The sequence below is a fragment of the Indicator indicator genome, chromosome 3 (assembly GCF_027791375.1).
Source record: "Indicator indicator isolate 239-I01 chromosome 3, UM_Iind_1.1, whole genome shotgun sequence".
NCBI classification, from domain to species: Eukaryota; Metazoa; Chordata; class Aves; order Piciformes; family Indicatoridae; genus Indicator; species Indicator indicator.
Window position 1 is genome coordinate 16,552,171 of NC_072012.1, and position 19,894 is coordinate 16,572,064.

The 19,894-nt window shown below is 39.0% G+C and overlaps 1 protein-coding gene across 2 annotated transcripts in view; it reads right to left on the reverse strand.

The window, feature by feature from the left end:
• The window catches only part of USP6NL (USP6 N-terminal like), a 110,625-nt gene that overhangs the window by 79,213 nt on the left and 11,518 nt on the right, over positions 1–19,894 (reverse strand). The window contains exon 1 of one of the 2 annotated variants that reach the window (XM_054399646.1): positions 5,636–5,693. The exons of the other annotated variant lie outside the window; for it this stretch is intronic. Coding sequence (XP_054255621.1) covers positions 5,636–5,693 — 58 coding nt within the window. Of the gene's footprint in view, positions 1–5,635; positions 5,694–19,894 lie in introns of those variants that run through there. 2 annotated transcript variants of the gene reach the window in all.

The following is a 19,894-nucleotide window of genomic DNA, read 5'->3' on the forward strand; positions in this document are numbered from 1 at the left end:
GGCAGAACCTCCTCTCTCTCAGTCTGCTGCCTATCTTTCTTTTGAAGCAGCCCAGGATGTGATTTGCCTTCTGGGCTGCAAGTGCACCTTGTTGGCTCATGTTCAGCTTTTCATCCACCAGTACCCCCACATCCTTTTCCACAGGGCTGTTCTCTATCACATCAACTCCCAGCCTATATTGATAATGGAGACTGCCCTAACCCAAATGCACCTTATGATGCTCACAAGGTTCATGAACCTCATGAGGTGCACCCGGGCCCACTTCTCCAGCTTGTCCAGGTCCCTCTAAGATGGCATTCCATCCCTCTGGCACGTTGACTGCACCGCTCATCTTGGTGTCATCTGCAAACCTCCTGATGTTTGCAATCCCACTGTCTCTGTCACTGAAGATATTAATCAGCACTGGTCCCAGTACAGACTCGTGAGAGACATCACTTGTCACCCATCTCCATCTGGACATCGAGCCATTGACCACTATCCTCTGAATGCAACCACCTACCCAATTCCTTATCTATTAAACGGTCCACCCATGGAAGCCATCTCTCTCCAACTTAGAGAAGAAACAGAAGGGCACAGACTGAATGCTACACTACTCTCCATGCATTCAGCACTACACATTCCCAAGACAATTACAACGATGTGCTTTTTATCCTTTACTAGTGGACATCCTGTGCCTACTAAAGTGGCAACATGCACTAAAGCTAACAAATCTACACTGACACAAAACAGTGGATGAAGCCCAGTGTTACTTTTAAAGTGAGAAGCTAGAGGAACCATAGTAAAAAATGAATTGCACTTTCTTTTCTAAGTCACAAAGAGATCTGCTCTTACCGCGAGGCCAATTAATGATTTTTTTACAAGTGAACTTTATGCTTGCTTAGGAAGCTGACATTCATTCAGAGAATTCAAGTACTCAGCAATCTTAATCTTCCTATGTCCAACAGAGAGATGCCAGAGAAAAGCTTGTGTAAAGTACCACTGCTGCTGGGCTTCAAGAAATGGCAATAAAAATATTCTATCACAATTTTACCAGTACCAAAAGAGAACAAATTTGATTTGAGAGTGTGCCTGAATAACAAGCAGTCAACACTGCAATACACAGCAGTCAATACATTTTTCATTAACAGAATTTTAAAAACTAGATTATTACTTTTAAATAAAAGTGTACTCAAAAGGACATGCATGGCTCCTCAATAACACAGATGGAATAAATGGCAAAAATTGCTTACAAGAATGCAAAACAAGAAAGCGAGTCCTGACTTATGCTGAGAAGGTGACCACAACTTTACCTTTCTGTCCTCTGCATAAGTAATCCATGAATCCAAGTTTGGCATGTTCTATGCCTCATGACAATTCAACTACATCTAGTGTGAAAATTATCGTATTCATTGCCTTTAAAGTAATCCTCTTCAGTTTCTGCCAGAATCATCTTAACCTTTGAGCTGCACTGAGGTAGTTGCTTATTACATTAATCCACCCATATTGAAAACACTGAAAACAGCTTGAAACAGGGACAAAAGGTTGTATTTTGGCAGATAAGCATAAAATAATATTTTTTGTCCAAGAGGAATTATTTAAATATCTCCAAGTTAAAAATTACACAATGATTCCTGATAAAGTAATATCTAAATATGAGCACAAGAAAAATTCTCCATAAAATACCTTCCTAGGCATAAAAATAGAGCAGTACAAAACTGAAGACAAACAACTGGTATTTTGAAGTTTTACCAGTTTTATTCAGTAAATCTTATCTCACCGAAAGCAGTTTAAGATGCGAAACAAGTATAATTCAATTTTCTAATTAAAAATTAACATTACAGATGACCAACACATCATACAGGAAACTGTGCAATCTCAGATACAGCTGACGTTAGTATAGTCAATTAACTAGTACAGAGAACTGGTTTTGACCAAAAACTAAGAAAACATACTATCAACAAGCTGGTGATAAAATCTGCCTATGATGGCATGCTAAAGACTGCATTTATGGCTCCCCCAAAATTGGACAGGTTTACAAGGTACAACAACCCTCCCAATGCAGTAATGTGTCACACACAGCTTTTGAAAATTCATTAAAAGAAAATCCAGGAACAAACTTTTCTGAATAGTTAGTCTGACACACACAAGACTCCCCTTCAGAGAGTATTTTTCCCTTAAAACTCCATCACACTAACTCGTTTTCTGTATTTACAAATTCTACAAGTTTATAGGTTTTGAAAAACAGCACACACAGGAACCCAGGCATTGCTACAGCAGAAAAACTGAAGAGAAAATACCAATCTGCAATGACATGAAAAAGTACTGATACAACAGCCAGATTACTGCTTTTCTGCTACACTTTGAAATCAGATTGTCTTACTTGTCAGACTAGTAAACTGCTAGATTTAAACTTTCAAAAGGATACTTAAGGATGGGAGTGGAATTGGTCTCATTTTGCTACTCGCTAATTTTAAACTGACAAATAGTCAAGCCTGCTAAATTAGACACCCATGGACTGCCATCATCCCTGCAAAGCAAGAGGAAAGCACTGTCTGGCATCATTACATGCTGCCTTCCTTTGACACTCTAGGAAGTGCCCCTCCAATCATCAAAGAATTTAAAAAGACACAATTTCTTCTGGAAGTGTTACGTAATGGCATGTAAGACATGTAAGTGACACAGGCAAAAAAAATAAACTGGTCCTACACTAGGACACAATTCTAATTAGTGTTCAGTATTTGTTTTCTGAGAGAGGAAATAAGTCATCTTGACGTGCCAGTATTACTTAGCCACAGCAAATTTCCAGATGAATTATGAGTATAATTCTGCTATCCATTATTAGGTGGTCTCTTTGTGTATCACAAATGCATTTAAAATAACCCCCATATTTTTAAAGCTGGAAGTTTTTAGATTTTTAATTCCCTGTCCAGTTCAGTCAATGGATACAAGAACTGAAAAAAATTATGCTAAAAATGACAAACAGGTTTCTTAAATAAACTTTACTAAGTGGAAACTCCCAGTTCCTACTAAGCAGTTGTAAATCTAAGTATCTTGCCACTTGCAAAGAATATTGGGGCAAACAGTTTATTATTTCAGAATTCTAGATTCTTCCAATCCTAAGGAAGACAGGCAAGTGCAGTAAATTAAAGCAAAGAGGAACTAATAACATTAATAAACATAATGCAAACAAAAAATAATACAGTGTCCTGCATTGCAATCTGCTCTTGCAATGAATGCAAGACTAAATGGAATGGACCAACTGCCATAAATGATATATTTAATGCCAAAACCACAAATCCAAATGAAAACAAACACTATTAAAGAGAGAATAAGGCTGTGCACTACAAGTAGATGTGAAAATGAAATTCTATCAGCAAACATTTTCTCAAGAACAGACATTTTTGCAAGAAACCAGGTACTGATGCAGTGCTGCAATTCAATGGATCTGATCCAACTAAAGAATAAATAATCCTGCCTTACTCTCTGTCATCTTCTCCTTCTGTTTCAGGGAATCAATAGACACCAGAGAACCTTTGATCCAAGGTCCCTCTATCACCAACCTAAAATATGCTTCGAGATGGGGAGGAAGGCAAAAAAACCCCCAAAAAAAAAAAAAAAAAACTGTCAATAACATATTTTTGTATTCATTCAAATTGCTAAACTAAACATTGAGGATCCTTCTTGCAGCCCCAGCAGTAACTCAGTTTACCAAAGTAAAGGAGGGAGAACTGGCAGCACTATTCCTGGCATTTCCAGCAGCTGTGGCACAGCTGCACAGCCTGTGACAGCCAGGAAGCAGCTCTGCTGCTCCTGGTCAAAGTGACTAACACCAACAGCCCGTAGTTATACCTAGCTTTCATTGCACAGCCTGACAGAACTGAGCTGCTGCTGTGTGAGAAATTGCCTTAAGACAGTAAAAGGCAGGTCTGACCCACAAGAAACGCTTCTGCTCTTGGAGGTTCACCTGGATTTTGAACTCTGTTTACCTAACCCTGCAGGGCTTCTAACCCTGTTCAGTAAAACACAGCATCTTAAAGAGTGGGTTTCATCTGAACTCCATTGCACATGACTCTCTGTTCCATGCAAAAGTACTCAGGCAACTTACGGGAATGACCTTTGAAGTAACTCAAACTCACTAGTGATATTCTCCCTGAAGCAGCCCAGATGCCTACTTAGATATAGTACCTCACCTGGGAAAGGTAACAACAGCCAGGAACTAGCTCAAAATTAGTACCACTGCGAGATTCATCATGTTCTTACATGTCTGGAAGGAGTATGTAGGTAGAGGGGACATTGTAGTGCAGCACAAGAAAGCACCTCTTCCAGATGTGCTATAAATTTGAGCAGAATCATAGATTCATTGTATTCAGAAAAGATCTTTAAATATCATCAGGTCCAACCACAAACCTAACACTGCCAAGTCCAACACTAAACCATGTCCCTAAAAGTCTTATCTCTGCATATTTTAAATAGCTCCAGGAATGGTGACTCAACCACTTCACCAGACAGCCTGTTCCAATGCTTGACAACCCTTTTGGGGAGCTGTAGAGCGCATTAAGGTCTCCCTTCAGCCACCTCTTCTTCAGGCTGAAGAACCCAAGCTCCTTCAGCTGCTCCTCATCAGACTTGTGCACTAGATCCCTTGCCAGCCTTATAGCTCTTAGCAAGCTCCCACACTTCGCTGTCTTTCGCAAAGTGAGCAGCCCAAAACTAAACAGCATTTGAGGTGCGGCCTCACCAGAGCCCAGTACAGGGCCTCCTTGGCCACCTGGGAACACTGACTGGTCATTTCAGCCAGCTGGTAATCCACACCCCTAGAAGCAATGCCTGTATTTTCCATGTGGCTGAGGGTCAGTATACTAGCAGCATCTTGTGCAATCTTACCCTAAATTCTGAAAAGGAGATTTCTCCCTTTTCGTGTTCTTTGACCCATCACCAATATCTCAACAGTGGAGCAGCCGAAAAACCCCAAAAGATTCAAACATGTTAATTTGTTTTCCATTACTTCAACTCAAATTCTTGCTTGTTTGTACATTACACATTCCACTGCACAAAGAGCTGCACTGGCACAAATTCCTGTCTGCAGGCGCTACCACCAACTGCTACACATCTACACATTCAAAGCACAAATCAGAGCAATAAACAAAACATTTTGTAAGTCTCTGGTTATATCAGAAAGTCCCTTTAATACCCATTCTGTTCATTTTCCTTTCAGTTCCTTCCCATAAACAATGAAAAAAAAGCTATGACGTACACTTAATAGTATTTTATTGTGGGTAGGCGACATTCAAAAGCAAAAATCTTGGTAAATAGCTGCATGTATTTATGAAACCTGCTCAGAACAAAAGATTAAGCATCATTTCTTAGACTATTTTTCTCTTCATGCAGAGAAAAGAATTTTTAACATAAAGTGAAATAGTCAGTTAGAAAAGTAACCCCTTTTACATAGCAACGCTTCCTCCTCAGGAAAACAGTATTTCCAGAAGTTAATTGAGCTACATTTCTTCCACCATTAAAAATTATTACAAAATTATCTATCTTAATGGTATTAAGTATTAAAACTTAGAGTTATCGCCAATCTGGAATCAGAGAGAAGTAAAACAGCACATGATATAAACAATTAAAGACCAGTACATAAAATAAAACAACATTTTACCAGTCTTTGGATTGTGATTTTCTGCCCAGTCCTTGTAAAGCTCTGGTTTAGTCTTCATGAAGCAGATCAGTTTCTTTCTAGACCATATTCTAAATCAGTTTATCAAAAACGAATGAGTGAAAGTTCTCCTCCACTTTCAGCATTTGTTCCACATAACTGAACCACTTGACACACACTTCTTCTCTATCAAGGCATGGCCCCTCTACAGTTACAGGAGCTGCAGACACTTGAACAAAGATGCCATTTGTTAGCAACAAGTGTCATGCAGGCACCATGCTCGTGTTCTCCAGTGCAGCCCACAGCCCTGCATTCCAGCTAATAATAAACAAGAGGATTTGAACAAACAGCCTCAGAGCACAGCTCCCACAACATCACTGTTATGCTCTGGGGTAAGAATTCTTACTGGTATTCACCAAGTGGTGCAGGAAAAGCACCTTATTTAAAGGACTTATCAGAAATGGGGTCTGAAGCACCCCATTTCGAGCTTATTACTTAAGAAACCATGAAATTAAGTCACTCTACAATTCAAGTTTAGATTTCTGTAATTCTTTGGCATTCCCTACTTACAGGATGGAGATTTTACATATGTCTCTGTTTAGCACTCTCATTCACAGTATCTTAGGGACTTGATATACCTAGCATGTCAGTAGCTGACAAGAACATTGCATTGATATGAGTACAAAAATTCAAGATTTAATGTAGGTAGAATTCATCTGCATCCTCAAAACTTGAGAAATATATCTCCCCATCAAATATTCAAGGACATGCACATCAAGCCACCCTCCTTCACAGACTTAAGTCCTTACACATGCTCTCTCAAGCAAGGCATCAGCTGCTATGCAATGCTCACAGCCAGAAACCAGACAATTCCATTTCTTAACCTAAGCAAGTCAGAGTACACATGCCACCAGACCTGGGTTGGAAGACTTGAGTGGGTCTCTAGCTTTTTTGTGACACCAATAGAAAGATCACTGAGACTGCCCAGACTGGGTAAGAAAAGGCTCAGGGGGACCTTATCAATAGATATAAGTACCTGAAGGGAAAGTACAAAGAGGACAGAGCCAGGCTCTTTTTGGTGATGCCCAGTGAAAAAACTGAGTCAATGGGTGCTGGAGGTTCCCTCCGAACAGCAGGAAACACTTTGTCACTATGAGGGTGACTGAGCACTAGCACAGGGAGGCTGTGAAGTCATCAGCCTTGGAGACACTCAAAAACCATCTGGACATGGTCCTGGGCAACCAGCTCTGTCACCCTGGTGGAGCAAGGGGTTTAGATGAAATTGACCTGACCTCCAGAGGTTCCTTTCCATCTCAATCATTCTGTGGTTTCCTTGCACCCTGAAAAGTGTTAAAATGCCAGGAACAGAAGATATGATCAAGCATGTTGGACTATTCTTTTTTTCCCTAGGGACTGAAAAAGAAAAGTTCCTTCAATTGTTTTAATCTTCCTCCCCATATCGCCTGGCAGAGCACTGAACCTGGAAATGAGCTGCAGCTCTTTTGTCTTTACCACTGATTATTACTCATGGACCCTACCCAATCTAAGGTGTCAACAGTTTAGTCTATGGATTCAGTCTGAGTTTAGACTGAGATATTGTGGCATCCACCACAAGGCACATTTCCCTCAAAAGCTGCATTTTCTTCCTGCTGACATTCTGAACATGGCAGTAACCCTGCTATACAAATTCAACTTCCATTTTTAACATGACAACTACTACACTGGTTTTGTAACATCAACTACTTTCTGCTGCCTTACCTGTGAGTGTATTTGTGGAGAAAGAAACAACCCACCCACGAGCAGATACCTTTACCACCTGAAGTCAGCCTGCTTTTTAACATTGCTGGTACTATTCTACTACACAGTACCCTCAAGCAGCAGTAAGCTAAAAGCAATATTACACTGATATTTTTCTTATGTCTTTAATCGGTTTTCAAGTTTAGCATGTCTGGTTTTGTGGGTGTTTCCAAGTAAACATATACAGAGAAAAAAAGGAAGATTTGGCTTAATTGAAATTTTTCTCTATTCAGATAAAAAAAACACCATACCAAAAAGCAGATGAAGGTGGAGTAAAACTACCCATAAAAATCAATATAATCCACTATGTTCTACATCAAAAACACTCCATTCCAACAGCAAAACATAAGCACTCTCCAACCCTCCTCTTTAATAACAAGCATTTCTTCAGAGTAGAACCTGTTGGTATTTTAGCACACAAGGAGTAGGGGATGGAAGATAGAAAAGTAAGGGTTTAGATTTCCTAAATAAATATGAGTGAACTCTCATCTTAATGAAAAAACAAGTTTCACTACAGCAGAATGCTTGCAGTTCTGCAACATCCCTTCCAACATACTGTACAGTCACTAGTGAATAATGGTCACTTTGGAAGTTAGTATGATTAACTGCTACTTAAAAACACCTTGAAGCAATTTTAAAATGATCCCCAAAGGACTCAAAGCAAGAGCAGGGAAACCAAAGAAGCCCTGCTAAGGAATATTCTACACAGAAAGCCTATGACAAAACATGAAATTAGGATTTAGGACTCTAATATATATTGCAAAGAATTTAAATCAATCTTCCTAACTTGCTTTTAAGCAGCAATTGACGGAAGGGCTGACAGGAACTCTGCTAATATTAATCAGTTATTGCAAAATGTCTCTGAGTTTATTTTTAATAACACAGCCTTGCTTATAGATATTTGTTAAAGCACTGAGAGAACAGAACTCAGAATAAGACAGTAATAAAACAGAAGAGGAACATAATAAATCATCAACTTGTGTTTTATTTGATTTAGTCTTGATCTGCAATTATTTTTGTATGTGTTTCACATAAGTAAGTACATCTTAAAATTAAATCATCTCCATCAGCTAAGCCTACAGCTAACCCACCTGGAAGCTGCAGCTTGAATGCTCCTGTCATCACCTCGTTATTAAGCCTTATGAATGTTCCCACAAGGGTTACAAAGTGGAGCGACGAGAACTGGCAGAGATCTACTGTAATTCCATTTTACAAAGTGTTGTGTGTGCAAGCACAAGCCAGAAGATAATTAATTTGCTGAAGGTTACCATAATCAGTTACAAAGCCAGAAGAAACTATAATTACTGATTTGTGACGAGAAACACTGAAAACAGTAAGCCTCATTTTGAACAATGGTACTCTCTTCAAAGAAAAAAAATCCCAACACACAAGCCATCCTCCTACCCAGACCTCTGTCACCACAATGCAAAACACTTATGGCAGCTCTTAGAAGACCTAAATGTAAAGACTTGGGCTGGGTATAATTTGGGGCTTGCCAGTACGTAAAAATTGGTCTGACTTGTGCAACAGCTAACTAATGCCTTATGTCTAAGCTTAAGTCATCCTTTGTTCTCCTTCCCAAGGGTGTAGTTGGCAACTGGCCTTTTCACTAGTTTATTACTATTTTTCTCTTTCCTCACTGCTATGGAAGAGCAGCATTATGACCATTACAAAGTGGTCCTTGACCTATACATTTTGCCTTTAAGGAGATGTAAATACTACTGCTGATTTAAGTAATGTCAGCCCTACAAACAGCTGTTGAAGTGATGATCAAAGAAGATTTGAATTCCCACTGTTCAAGGAAATAGAGAATGCCTCATTTCTGTAACGTTACAATCCAGCAATCAAGAAATGACAAAGACGTGGTCTTCATGGAAAAAAAAACACAGGAAGTTTTCTACTACACAAAAATTATTTCACAGTCTTCTACCAAAGATTAAACTTCCTGGAACTCCTAGTGTGGCTAGAACTGATCCTGCTGTAGCATGTAATCTGTTTCGTCTACAGCCCATGAGTATAACTCCCACACTCCCCTTGAAATCCATGACCTTTCCCAGTACTAGTCCTAGCCTTCATAATTAATGTCTTAATAAAATATGCCGCAAATCAGCTGCTGTTTGGCAAGTAAAAGCAGGATTATTTCAGGGTTTTTACCCTCAACCTAAATCAAGTCAACCAATCCACACTAGCACCTTTTCAAGTGTCTATTATGAATTTTTAAGCAAATTTAGCTGAAAACACTGATTTTGTGCTCCCTTGTAGTTTAGAAGTATGTTATATCTGAAGTCCCCAAAGACTTTTGGAAACTAAAATACCCTTTCTGCACACTGACACTACTCATACTTTTAACCGTGACAGGTTGCTAAACATGCAAGCAAAACCATCTTTCAGCAAGACTGAATACAACAGTTCTCTGCAATAAATTTCCTCTTCATTTTCCCAATGCCACACATCAGGTGGACATGTAAAAATAATTTTCCCCAGCAACATAAATCAAAAGAACTTTTTTTTTTTTTACATTATCTGAAAGTCTGACACAATTTCAGACATAATTTCAGATTTCCTGTGTTGTACATCTTCATTAGCAGTAGATGGTGGGTGTTTTCACAGCACTGATTTGCAGTATCAATTTAAACAGTAAAATGGTTCTAATATTTTAGATTCTGACACAAGCCAGAACATTTCACAAGAGGAGTTATGCTTCCCACATTCACAGACATATTTAAGTAGTCAGATGCCACACTCCACTAATTATGTTAAGTCTCCCAATTAATCATTTTTATCTCTGTATTAGTCAAAATTAATGAAGCCAACAATAATTATATTTTTAAATTCCACATTCATGATCTGAAGTCTATTCCTAGCTTAAAGCATCACCAAAATAACATCCACACATACTGTGGAAAAAGCTTTTCAGAGATGCTCCTCATTTTTGAGGAAGCTCTTTCATTTCTTCTCTAGGGCTAGAGAAAAGTTCTCTAGTTACAGAAGTTTCATCTGTATGTCTGTCATTTTACTGGCTAAAATTTAAAAGTTTGCTTCTCTATATAGACAATCTTTGTGTTCCTCTACACAGTGCAAGTGATTTAATTACACAGTCAATTTAACTGATTAAAACAGGAAGAAAAGGAGGGTTTGGTTTTGTAATAGAAATTATTCCACCAGTTAATAAGACTAAGAAGCTCCAGCTCAGAAAAATGGCAGCACTGAGTCAAGGTGGCAGGAACAAAACTGCACAGCATCACAAGGAAGAAGAAAACTGCCCTTGACCTGCCTAGTGACCACAAGCTATGAGCTCTTGACACTTCAGTCTTGCTCAGTTCACAGGCTGCTGAAACCTCTCTGGACCCTGCATGACACGGAAAAGGAAGCGTCTGCAAATAAGCATTGGATGAGCAGTTACTGATGATACCAGCTATTATCAGCTGCATATATACTATCAGTCTTATTTTTCTGTCTTCTCTTGGAATAGGTATCATCAAGTACCAAGAGATAAATCCTTCCCCAAAAGTGTGAGAAAAACAGCGTCCAGCCTCCGTTCACACTTCAACTTGAGTCACCCAGATGCCATAAGAATGTGTAGCGTCTCCATGGGGATACCTCAGGTTTTGTGCTGACATTTTAAGCTCAGTTTCACCCTGCTACATAGATGGAAAATAAAATCTAAAATACTGTAAATATTCTGGCAGGATGAAAAAGCTTTTTTTTCCCCTTTATTCCAGCAAAAAGCATGTTAGCCTAGTTACTACAGGCTCTTGGGATCCATATCATGCAGTGTGGATCTAAGATGTCCCTCTACCTGCCATAATGATACACTGAAGGGACCATTAGGAATCACAGATCAGTTACAGAGGAGTTGCAGGGCACCTCCACATTCAATTTAATTATAATTTTAATATATAAAAAGCATTTTCACAAAAAAATACTGTGAGTTACATGCTTCAACTCTGTTCACCATAGCTACACAGCTTCCTTCAGTGACTCTGTTTCAGAGCTATTCATCTTTGAGCAGATAAACATTTAAACTGCAGTAATACCCTAAGTACAAATAGGATCCTGTAAGTAAATCCTATAAAAAGTCTGAATGGCACCAACAAGCTCCTGTGACATTAAACCTATGCTTGCTGAATCTATGATAAGTTTGAATAAGTCCACAAAAAGACATCAAGGCAAATTTAGATACCTACCTTCTTATAATATCAGTCATGTCCACACAGCATGAAATAGAGTTGCTTTGAAAAATCCAAGTAATCAGCTACTTCAAATACCTGTCACTCACTTTATTAAAATGAAATCTGGGAGAGGGGAAAAAAAGAAAAAAAGAAGAGACCGAAATCCCCTCTGAACATCTGAAATTATCGTGTCATGCAGCAGTATATTGATTTTTTTTTTTTATGACTATAAAGTAGTTGTAAGAAGGGCTGGAGGAATGAGTCAAATGAAGGGTAAACAAGTTTTTTGAGCAGCAGCAGAAACTGGAGAAGAAAATGGTATCAGTTTCTTCATCCTTGCTACAAGAAAAGGAAGTTAGACAAGAAGGTTCTGTTATTTTCACTGACTGAGGACTGGTAAACAAAACAAAGTAAAAAGCTATGGCATTTCCCATGCAAAACAGGAATTAAAGCCTCCAAGGCTGTCCTGTGTTATCTAAGTCCCAGACTAAGGCTAAGGGAAAACGCAGCAGAGCAACTGCAATAAAGCCCAATAGCAAAGCCATCAAACTGAAATCAGTTTACATTCATACTGCTGTTTAGCAATAACAGTAAAGATTTGTTTTCATCAGATAAAACATTAATAAAAAATAATCCAGTGTTTGGTTAAAACAACCAAATGGAGAGAAAAAAAATAAATTCCTTCCCTCAAACTTTGTGGCTTTTTATCCACAAAACACTGCACCAGTCTGCACCAGTAAGAGAAACATTCAGGCTACAGTATATCCATCATCTTTATTTCAATTTATTTTTGCTAGATGTAACACAATTTTTTTTTTTTTAATTTGATCTCTCCATAAACCTTAGAACAGTCTGGGGTTTTTTCCCCAGCCTCATTCAGACAAATGGGAGATACCAGTTAAGAACAGCAAGGACTGAGATCCTCCAATTACTGTGCAAAAGCACACACAAAGCTGCAGTAGTACAGGACCACAAAACAACAATGAAAAGCCATTTGTGTAAATATTTGATTTTAAAAGACAACAAAAGTTAATCAGCACCAAATTCTCCATAGAGGTTATACATCTTCTTCAAGTAAGAGATCACAGTGAGGTGGAGCATTCAGCTCTTTCCGGATAACCTGAAAATGTTCTACAAATGTCCAGCGTTCACATAAAACAACAATTATTAATTTATTCTGCTACTGCACAGAAGCAATGACTTCAGTGATGTGCATTAACAGATATATACTTTATTTTTACTGGTTTAGAGGAAGATTACAAACAGTGAGGTACCTCAATGACACTTGCAAACCTACCATCAAATTTTCAATGCTACTTCTCTCAAAGTCAGTATTTTTATTTCAGTACTGGTGTAAGACAAAGTGCACACTGCAAAGACCTTAAAGAGTTTCTGTTACAAGATAAACATGAGGTTAATGCCACTCTAGGCCTTGTGCACAGACATCAAGCAAAAAGTCCATTATTAGTTAATGCTGAAGTCTGTGATACAGTAAATCTACTAATGAAGATCTACTTTTTAGCAAACCCCGGACAGAAATCTGACCATTTGTCATACTCTCGATCTCAGCAGAAAATGACCTGAAGTAGCTAAAAAGAGTTTTTCAACTCAGTACACAGGAATGTCTGCTTCACCTAATCTGAACACTGATGCAATACTTCAGCAACACCTATTCTAAATTACAAGGATTAGCTCTATGATAGCAGCCAAATAAAGCTTTTTAAGGATTTCAGTCTTGCTCAATAACCTATTTCATTCCAAGCAGATTGCTTTAGGTGTCTGCAGATTTCCCTTACAGAATCAAAATCTGTAAGAGTCAAGACTTGCTTGAGCCCATGGAGCTACACCTGGCCAACAAGCATCCTGTAACCTGGATGTAAGCAAACCAACTGCAGAATCTTCCCAAAGAAGGTCAGACACAAGCTGTCCTCTCCATTAGAGAGCAAGGGGAACAGCAAGGCTATACTCAGTGAAGCACAAGTTGAGATGTAAACGTAGGTCCACCCACTGTCTGCACATCCCTGTATACAAGGAATTTTGGGAGGGTTCAAGTTCTCATTTGTGCAGCCTGGATAAACCAGAATCGACAGGGCTGCCTCGTTACCAAGACATCAAAACATCCGAACTCTGATCTTTCCAAGATAGCTTTCAGCTCTAACTACAACCAGCAACTGCAGATAAGAGACTCAATGGTCAAAACACTTGGAATGCCCAAATTGCCTTTTAAATCCTCTTTTTGACTTCCAGGTGTAGCCATGGTAGTCAGACACCTTTCCAGGAGGTGTAACACTCACTCTAAAAGTCATCAACTTCACAAGTCCAGTCTCAAATTTTCATCAACTATAAACCCAAAATAACTTGTGGTAGGAAAAAAAATGCATTTTGATTATGAATTGTGGTTCCCTCTTCTGCTACCACTGAAGGTATCACTTTCAGTGAACATTAAAATCCCATCTTTGATACTACTATAGAGAAAACCAAGGTGTTTCCTGGAAACAAGGAACTGTAATGCAGTCAACCAAGGCATCACTTCTGCAAAGGTATTCCCGAAAGGTCTAGCAATAGGATAGGAAATGAAGAGGTAGAGCACAAGAAATGTTGCTTCAGTTACAGCATTTTGAAGGATTAAGAGTTATCCCTCCAGTGGCTTCAAACCTGATGAATTCCAACAGCCTTTCATCAACCCTTCCCTCTTCAGCAAAAGTACAGCTGTCATCTACCATCACATAAATCTGAATGCGAGTGAAAATTACCAAAAGAGTCCCTGTTTTAGAATGTTTTCTGAATTTGGTTAATTTAACAGTAAACTTCTTGTTACAACAGCAAGTTCAGAAAAAAAATACAAAATAACTCAGTGTGGGAAAAGACAGAGATCACTTTCACTGTAAATTTAATTTAATATAATCCACACTAAAGGCTACCACTTTTGGTGTGTGTTAGCCACTGTACAAAATTTACTGCACTTAGTTTAGAAATTCTGCTCACTGTTTTTTCTCCTTCCCTACCTCACCTTCTTCCCCAGCACAGAAAAAACAAGGGGTGTGGCTCCTGAAGACTATAAAATTACTCATACTCTTTATTTGCCAACACCTGCTGTTTTGGAAGAGCACAGGAAACCTAAAATTGACAACAGGGACCAAGAGTTCACATTAAATGTGATAATGTGTGCTATTAAAAAATGCAGAAAAGAAAGAGCATCAGAAAGTACTTTGTACCTGAGATACAACAGGCTGTTTAATCCCAGGGTAACATTCAAGCCATCTCAGGCATGCGTTGCTGACAGGTTTCTCTGAAAAATGAGTCAAGTGCACATCCTGGGGGAAGTTCTCTCTGATTGAAACACACTCACAAACAGCCATTATTCTTCAGGAGCTATTGAGCTGAGGAGGCATTTCACTGAATCACAGGCTCCGACACAAAGTTTTGTCAGAAAGATCTACAAGGAGTTTTAGTAAAGATACAAGACAAATGCATGGATTTACAACCCAACTAATCAGGTCTTCCCACCAAATATTTTTAATTTAGTAAAATAACAAAATGCTACTACTGTTCTAAGTGGTCCAAATCTATTCAGCTGCTGAGGATGTAACACATCTCTACAGCAGCCAGAATATCAGGGCTGATGGCAGCAGAGCCTAACTGCTATAGCACAACTCAAGATACTGCAACCTGTACCCTGACACACAACAAACTGTAAAAAGGCAACCACCTGTGTAATTGCTTTCTGGTAATATAACACCTTCTGAGAGTAGAACAGCAGAAGCATGACAATTTACAAGTCCTACCTAATGAAAAGTACAAATGTAAACAATGTGTAAAGGCAGGGGAAAAGGGGAGAGGACGCATGATGTGTTATTTAGGGAAGGGCATTTTAAGAGGATGATGTACAAAACTGGCAGAATATAATTAGCTGTGAAGTTAAAGCATGCAGGGGTCACGATCAGCAAGGGGCTAAAAAACCCTAAAAAAAGAATTTTAAAAACATACCTTGTTTAACAGGTATTTTCACACACAAAACTACAAATAAGCAAAAACTAAATTAAAATACTAAGCTGCTCTAAGTGTTTACTACCTTGTTATACAACTAATTCCACAAGACCTGAGTATCAGTTTTCCCACAGCCTTGTACCTGTTTTCATCCTTCACACCTGTACATCAGATCAGCAGGATGCTGTATCTCTCTGCATACACAGTGCTGAAACAAAATTAAAACAAAAGTTTAAAAAATCCAAAGTGTAAAGGAAAACTCACAGAAATTTCGGTTCCATGAATATGGAGGCAAAACAACCACAAAGGCTTAGAAAGGTAGAGAAGAAATAGGACACACACAGCTGTGCCAGAATTTAGTGTAAAGAGGTCCACTGAACTAGAAGTAACTTTCTGAATGGCAAACCTTCACAAACAGAGAGCAAAGCACAGCTATTATTCAAAGCCCACACAACTGAGACTTGTGAAAATCCTTATCAGCATGAAAGGGATAAAAATAAGGTGACTTTAAATTGGTTCATTTAAAAAAAATATGCTATAGCTGCCTTTTAGGTAGCTGCAAGATAAATCACTAAGGACAGCATGCCGATCGGAAGCTACACTATCTGTAAGCTAGTGCAACGGTCTGTCTGCCAGATGCAATTCCTACATGGCCATTTCAGGGCAAGCAAGACAAATTTCATAATCCTAAACCTCAGAAGCAACTATTTCTCAAGCAACTGGTATGCCATTACTACTCCAATACCAGGAAGCTCCATGATACATCATTTAGCCATCAGTATTTTCAGTTCAAGCTTGCATAGTCAAACAAATAGACTATCAAAGAGATACAGCCTTTCACATAGGACTACAGGATTTAGATCACATTTTAACTGAAAGACTTTTCAGATTTGTCTCAGAATGAAAACCAATGGCTTGGAAAGAAACTCTTCCACAGGTGTTTTAATTGTGGAGAAAAAAATTAATAAAAGCATTCAAAATAAAAGAGAACTGAAATAGTTTTCATGTTAGAGCAATTCTATAATACCTTTGTATTAATTTAAATTGTCAAATCTGAAACCAAAAGATTTTTAGGTTTTTAACTGGAAACAACTATTTTCCCTCTAATAAATCTATGTACTCAATGAAAGGCGTGTGACAGATAAAACCCAGGCAAAAATATGTTGGAGAGGGGAAGCTCATACAAAATACTGCAGAAAAGTTGTTTTAAATTAAAAAGGAATCAGAAACTGCCAAGAAAGGCAGCTTAGTCAAATAAACAAAGCCCAGACCAAATCACCATTAAGTAATGATTCCACAGCAGCAGGAATGTTTAAGATATATTGAATGTTTGGTCTACCCCATTCACCTGCTTCCCCTCCCCCAAAGTCCCCTCACATTCAAGTATATTCCCATTAATTCTAATTTGATTATCTCTTCTACAAGCTTCCCATATCAAGCCATTTCTGTAGCTAGGATGCGAGAATCTGTTGAGCTTTCCTAATGGCAATAATGACTTGAGAAGTTCTAACATTTAACAGCTAACATTGTTCAAAAAGATTCCCTGGCATACCAGTAAACAACTGTTTCAAAATCAATTAATACAGATGGGTAGTTGGAAATGTTAAGAATGCTTTTTTTTTTTTTTGGACAAGCTCATTCAATTTTTTAACATGACAGATTACATCTAGTGGTACATTAAGAGAGCACAAAGGAAAATGTAGGAGGAGGATATCAATACAACATCCCATCCTGGATTTGCAGAGCACACTGAACACGTCATTGCTCTTTGTCTTCAGCTCTGCTGGAAGTTACTGCTCTGGGCTGTACTGGTAAACAGGATCATGTGAGTGCACTGTAACCCACAACAAGAAAAACAAAACTGCTGAATTAGATGGTGCTTGACAGTTTAAGGGAGCTTGGACTGGAGAGAACTTACAGGAACACATGCTTGCAACGTTTAAGTCTGTTCACATCCTCATCATTGCTCTAGTACGCTGACTCCTGGCTGACTGCCAGATGCCTACTTGAGCTGCTCTCACTCCCCCTACTCAATAGGACAGAGGAAGAAAACAAGATGAAAAACCTCGTGGGTCAAGACAGACAGGAAGATCACTTAATAATTGCCCTCATAAGCAAAAGATTTGGCTTAGGGAAATTAATTTATTGACAATTAGAAACAGAATAGGAAAGTGAAACCAAAGCCTTCTTCCCAGGCTCAGCTTCACTCCTTTGGTCTCAGCACAAGGGGATGGGCAATGGGGATTGCAATCAGTTCATAACACTTCATCTCTGCTGCTCATTCCTTCTTACGCTCTTCGCCTGCTCCAGCATGTGGTCTCTCCCACATAATATAGTCCTTCACGAACCATTCCAGTGTAGGTCCTTCCACAAGCTGTTCCTGCCAGAAAACCTGCTCCTGTGGGAGCTCCTCTCCAGGGGCCATAGCTCCTACAAGGAGCCTGCACCAGCATGGACTCCACAGGCTGCAGCTTCTCTCATGGCGTATCTACCTGCTCCAAGGTGGGGTCTTCCAAAGGCTTCACAGTGGGTATTTGCTCCACTACCATCCTCAGTGGCCTGCAGGGGGATAGCCTGCCTCACTACAGTTTTCACCACAGCCTCCTGCCCCTCTTTCTTCACTGATCCCCATGTCTGCAGACTTGATTCCCATACATTTTACTCACTCTCCTCTCTCAGCTGCCATACCATGTTTTTTAACTTAAGGATTTTTCTTAAGTATCTTATCTCAGAGGTGTCACCAGCTACACTGATCAGCTCAACTTTGGGCAATGTGTGGGTCTAGTTTGGAGCAAACAAATCAGCTGTATCCAATGCAGGAGAAGGCCCATGCCTCTTCTCACACAGGCCACCTCTCTAGCCCCTTCTATCAAAACCTTGCCAAGCAAGGGCAATACAGTAGCCAACTAGAAACTCTCCCATGAAATTAACACCTAATCTTAAGAGGTACAGCATATACAAACACAAATCATACATGTCAATCTTCAATACATTACTGTGTAATGTCTTGATCCCCTTTCTGCCCCCAAAATATAAACTCCATTGGAGCTTCCTCTATTCCTAGAATAAACAAACAAAAAAGGAAAAAAAGGAGAAAAAAACCCACAAACAAATAAAACCCCAACAAAACCAAACCATTAAGATACTCTATCTAACATAAAGACTGTAAATCTGGGGTAGAAAGACTACCAATGTTCCAATGCAATTCTAAATATAGCATTTTAGTTTAGACTGGGTGAGTGCTTTTGGAGCAAATCTCCAGACCTTCTCTATTGGCTGTCTTCAGTTTGCATTGGGAAGTGACATGGAAGTATGCAAAACTGGATGCCTTCCCAATGCACTCCTAGGTCTATGTTCTGCCCAAAGAGTAAGGCCAAGCTTTGATCTAGCCTGAAAAACCTGCTGAAACAAAGAGGGATGCTGGACCCTCAGTTTTCCTCTCTCGATCTATTACTACAGTGCCATGCTACTTGCTAACACGATCTGCAGGCTGCTGTTAGTTAAACACACAGCACGGGCCTCAGCACAGGCAGTCGTCCTTTGATTTGCCTAAGCATGTTTGCTCATTTTCTCCTTTAGAGCCCATCTGCACTATTTATAGAACGGCTTTACATTCTTATTAGTTACCAGACAATGGTTGTTAATACACGTTCCATCACTACAAATACTCTTCTGTGAAGCTTTACGCATTATGTAAAACAGGCAATTATCACTGCACAGTTTAGAAGGTCATTCCAATGCCTATAAACTAAATAGTAATGGGAATTGGAGTCTATGTAGCTGCCTTTTTTTTTTTTATCTATAGATTTGGCAAGCTCCAAACTAGCATTCATCCCACATGCTTCAAAGCCTAACCAGGGTACTAATTCATAGCACAGAACTGACAAAAACATTTTTATTGATCTGTGTATCTTTGATTTGTGTAATACGCTCCACACAACTGTCTGTGAACACAACATTTTCTTTTACTGCAAGATGAGAGATGGCAGCTCCTGAACTCAATGCAGCTGCAGCATAGATGTGGAAATTTTTCTAAATATGTTAAAGTCTTTTCAATGTACAGCTGTCATCAGAAAAAGAGAAGGCTTAGTCACGTTTTTTCTTTTGGGAAGGAGGAAAATTAGGACACAGAGGAATAGTGCAGCCATTTATCCATCACACAGCAAAGCGCAACACCTGAAATCAGCAGTACATCACACACTGGCAAGCCCTGGAAGCATTCCAAAAAACAGGTAGGGCTTGTAAATGATGAAGAAATGTTCCACTAATCCAAACAATGTGTCTTTAAATGAAACAGAGTATTTCT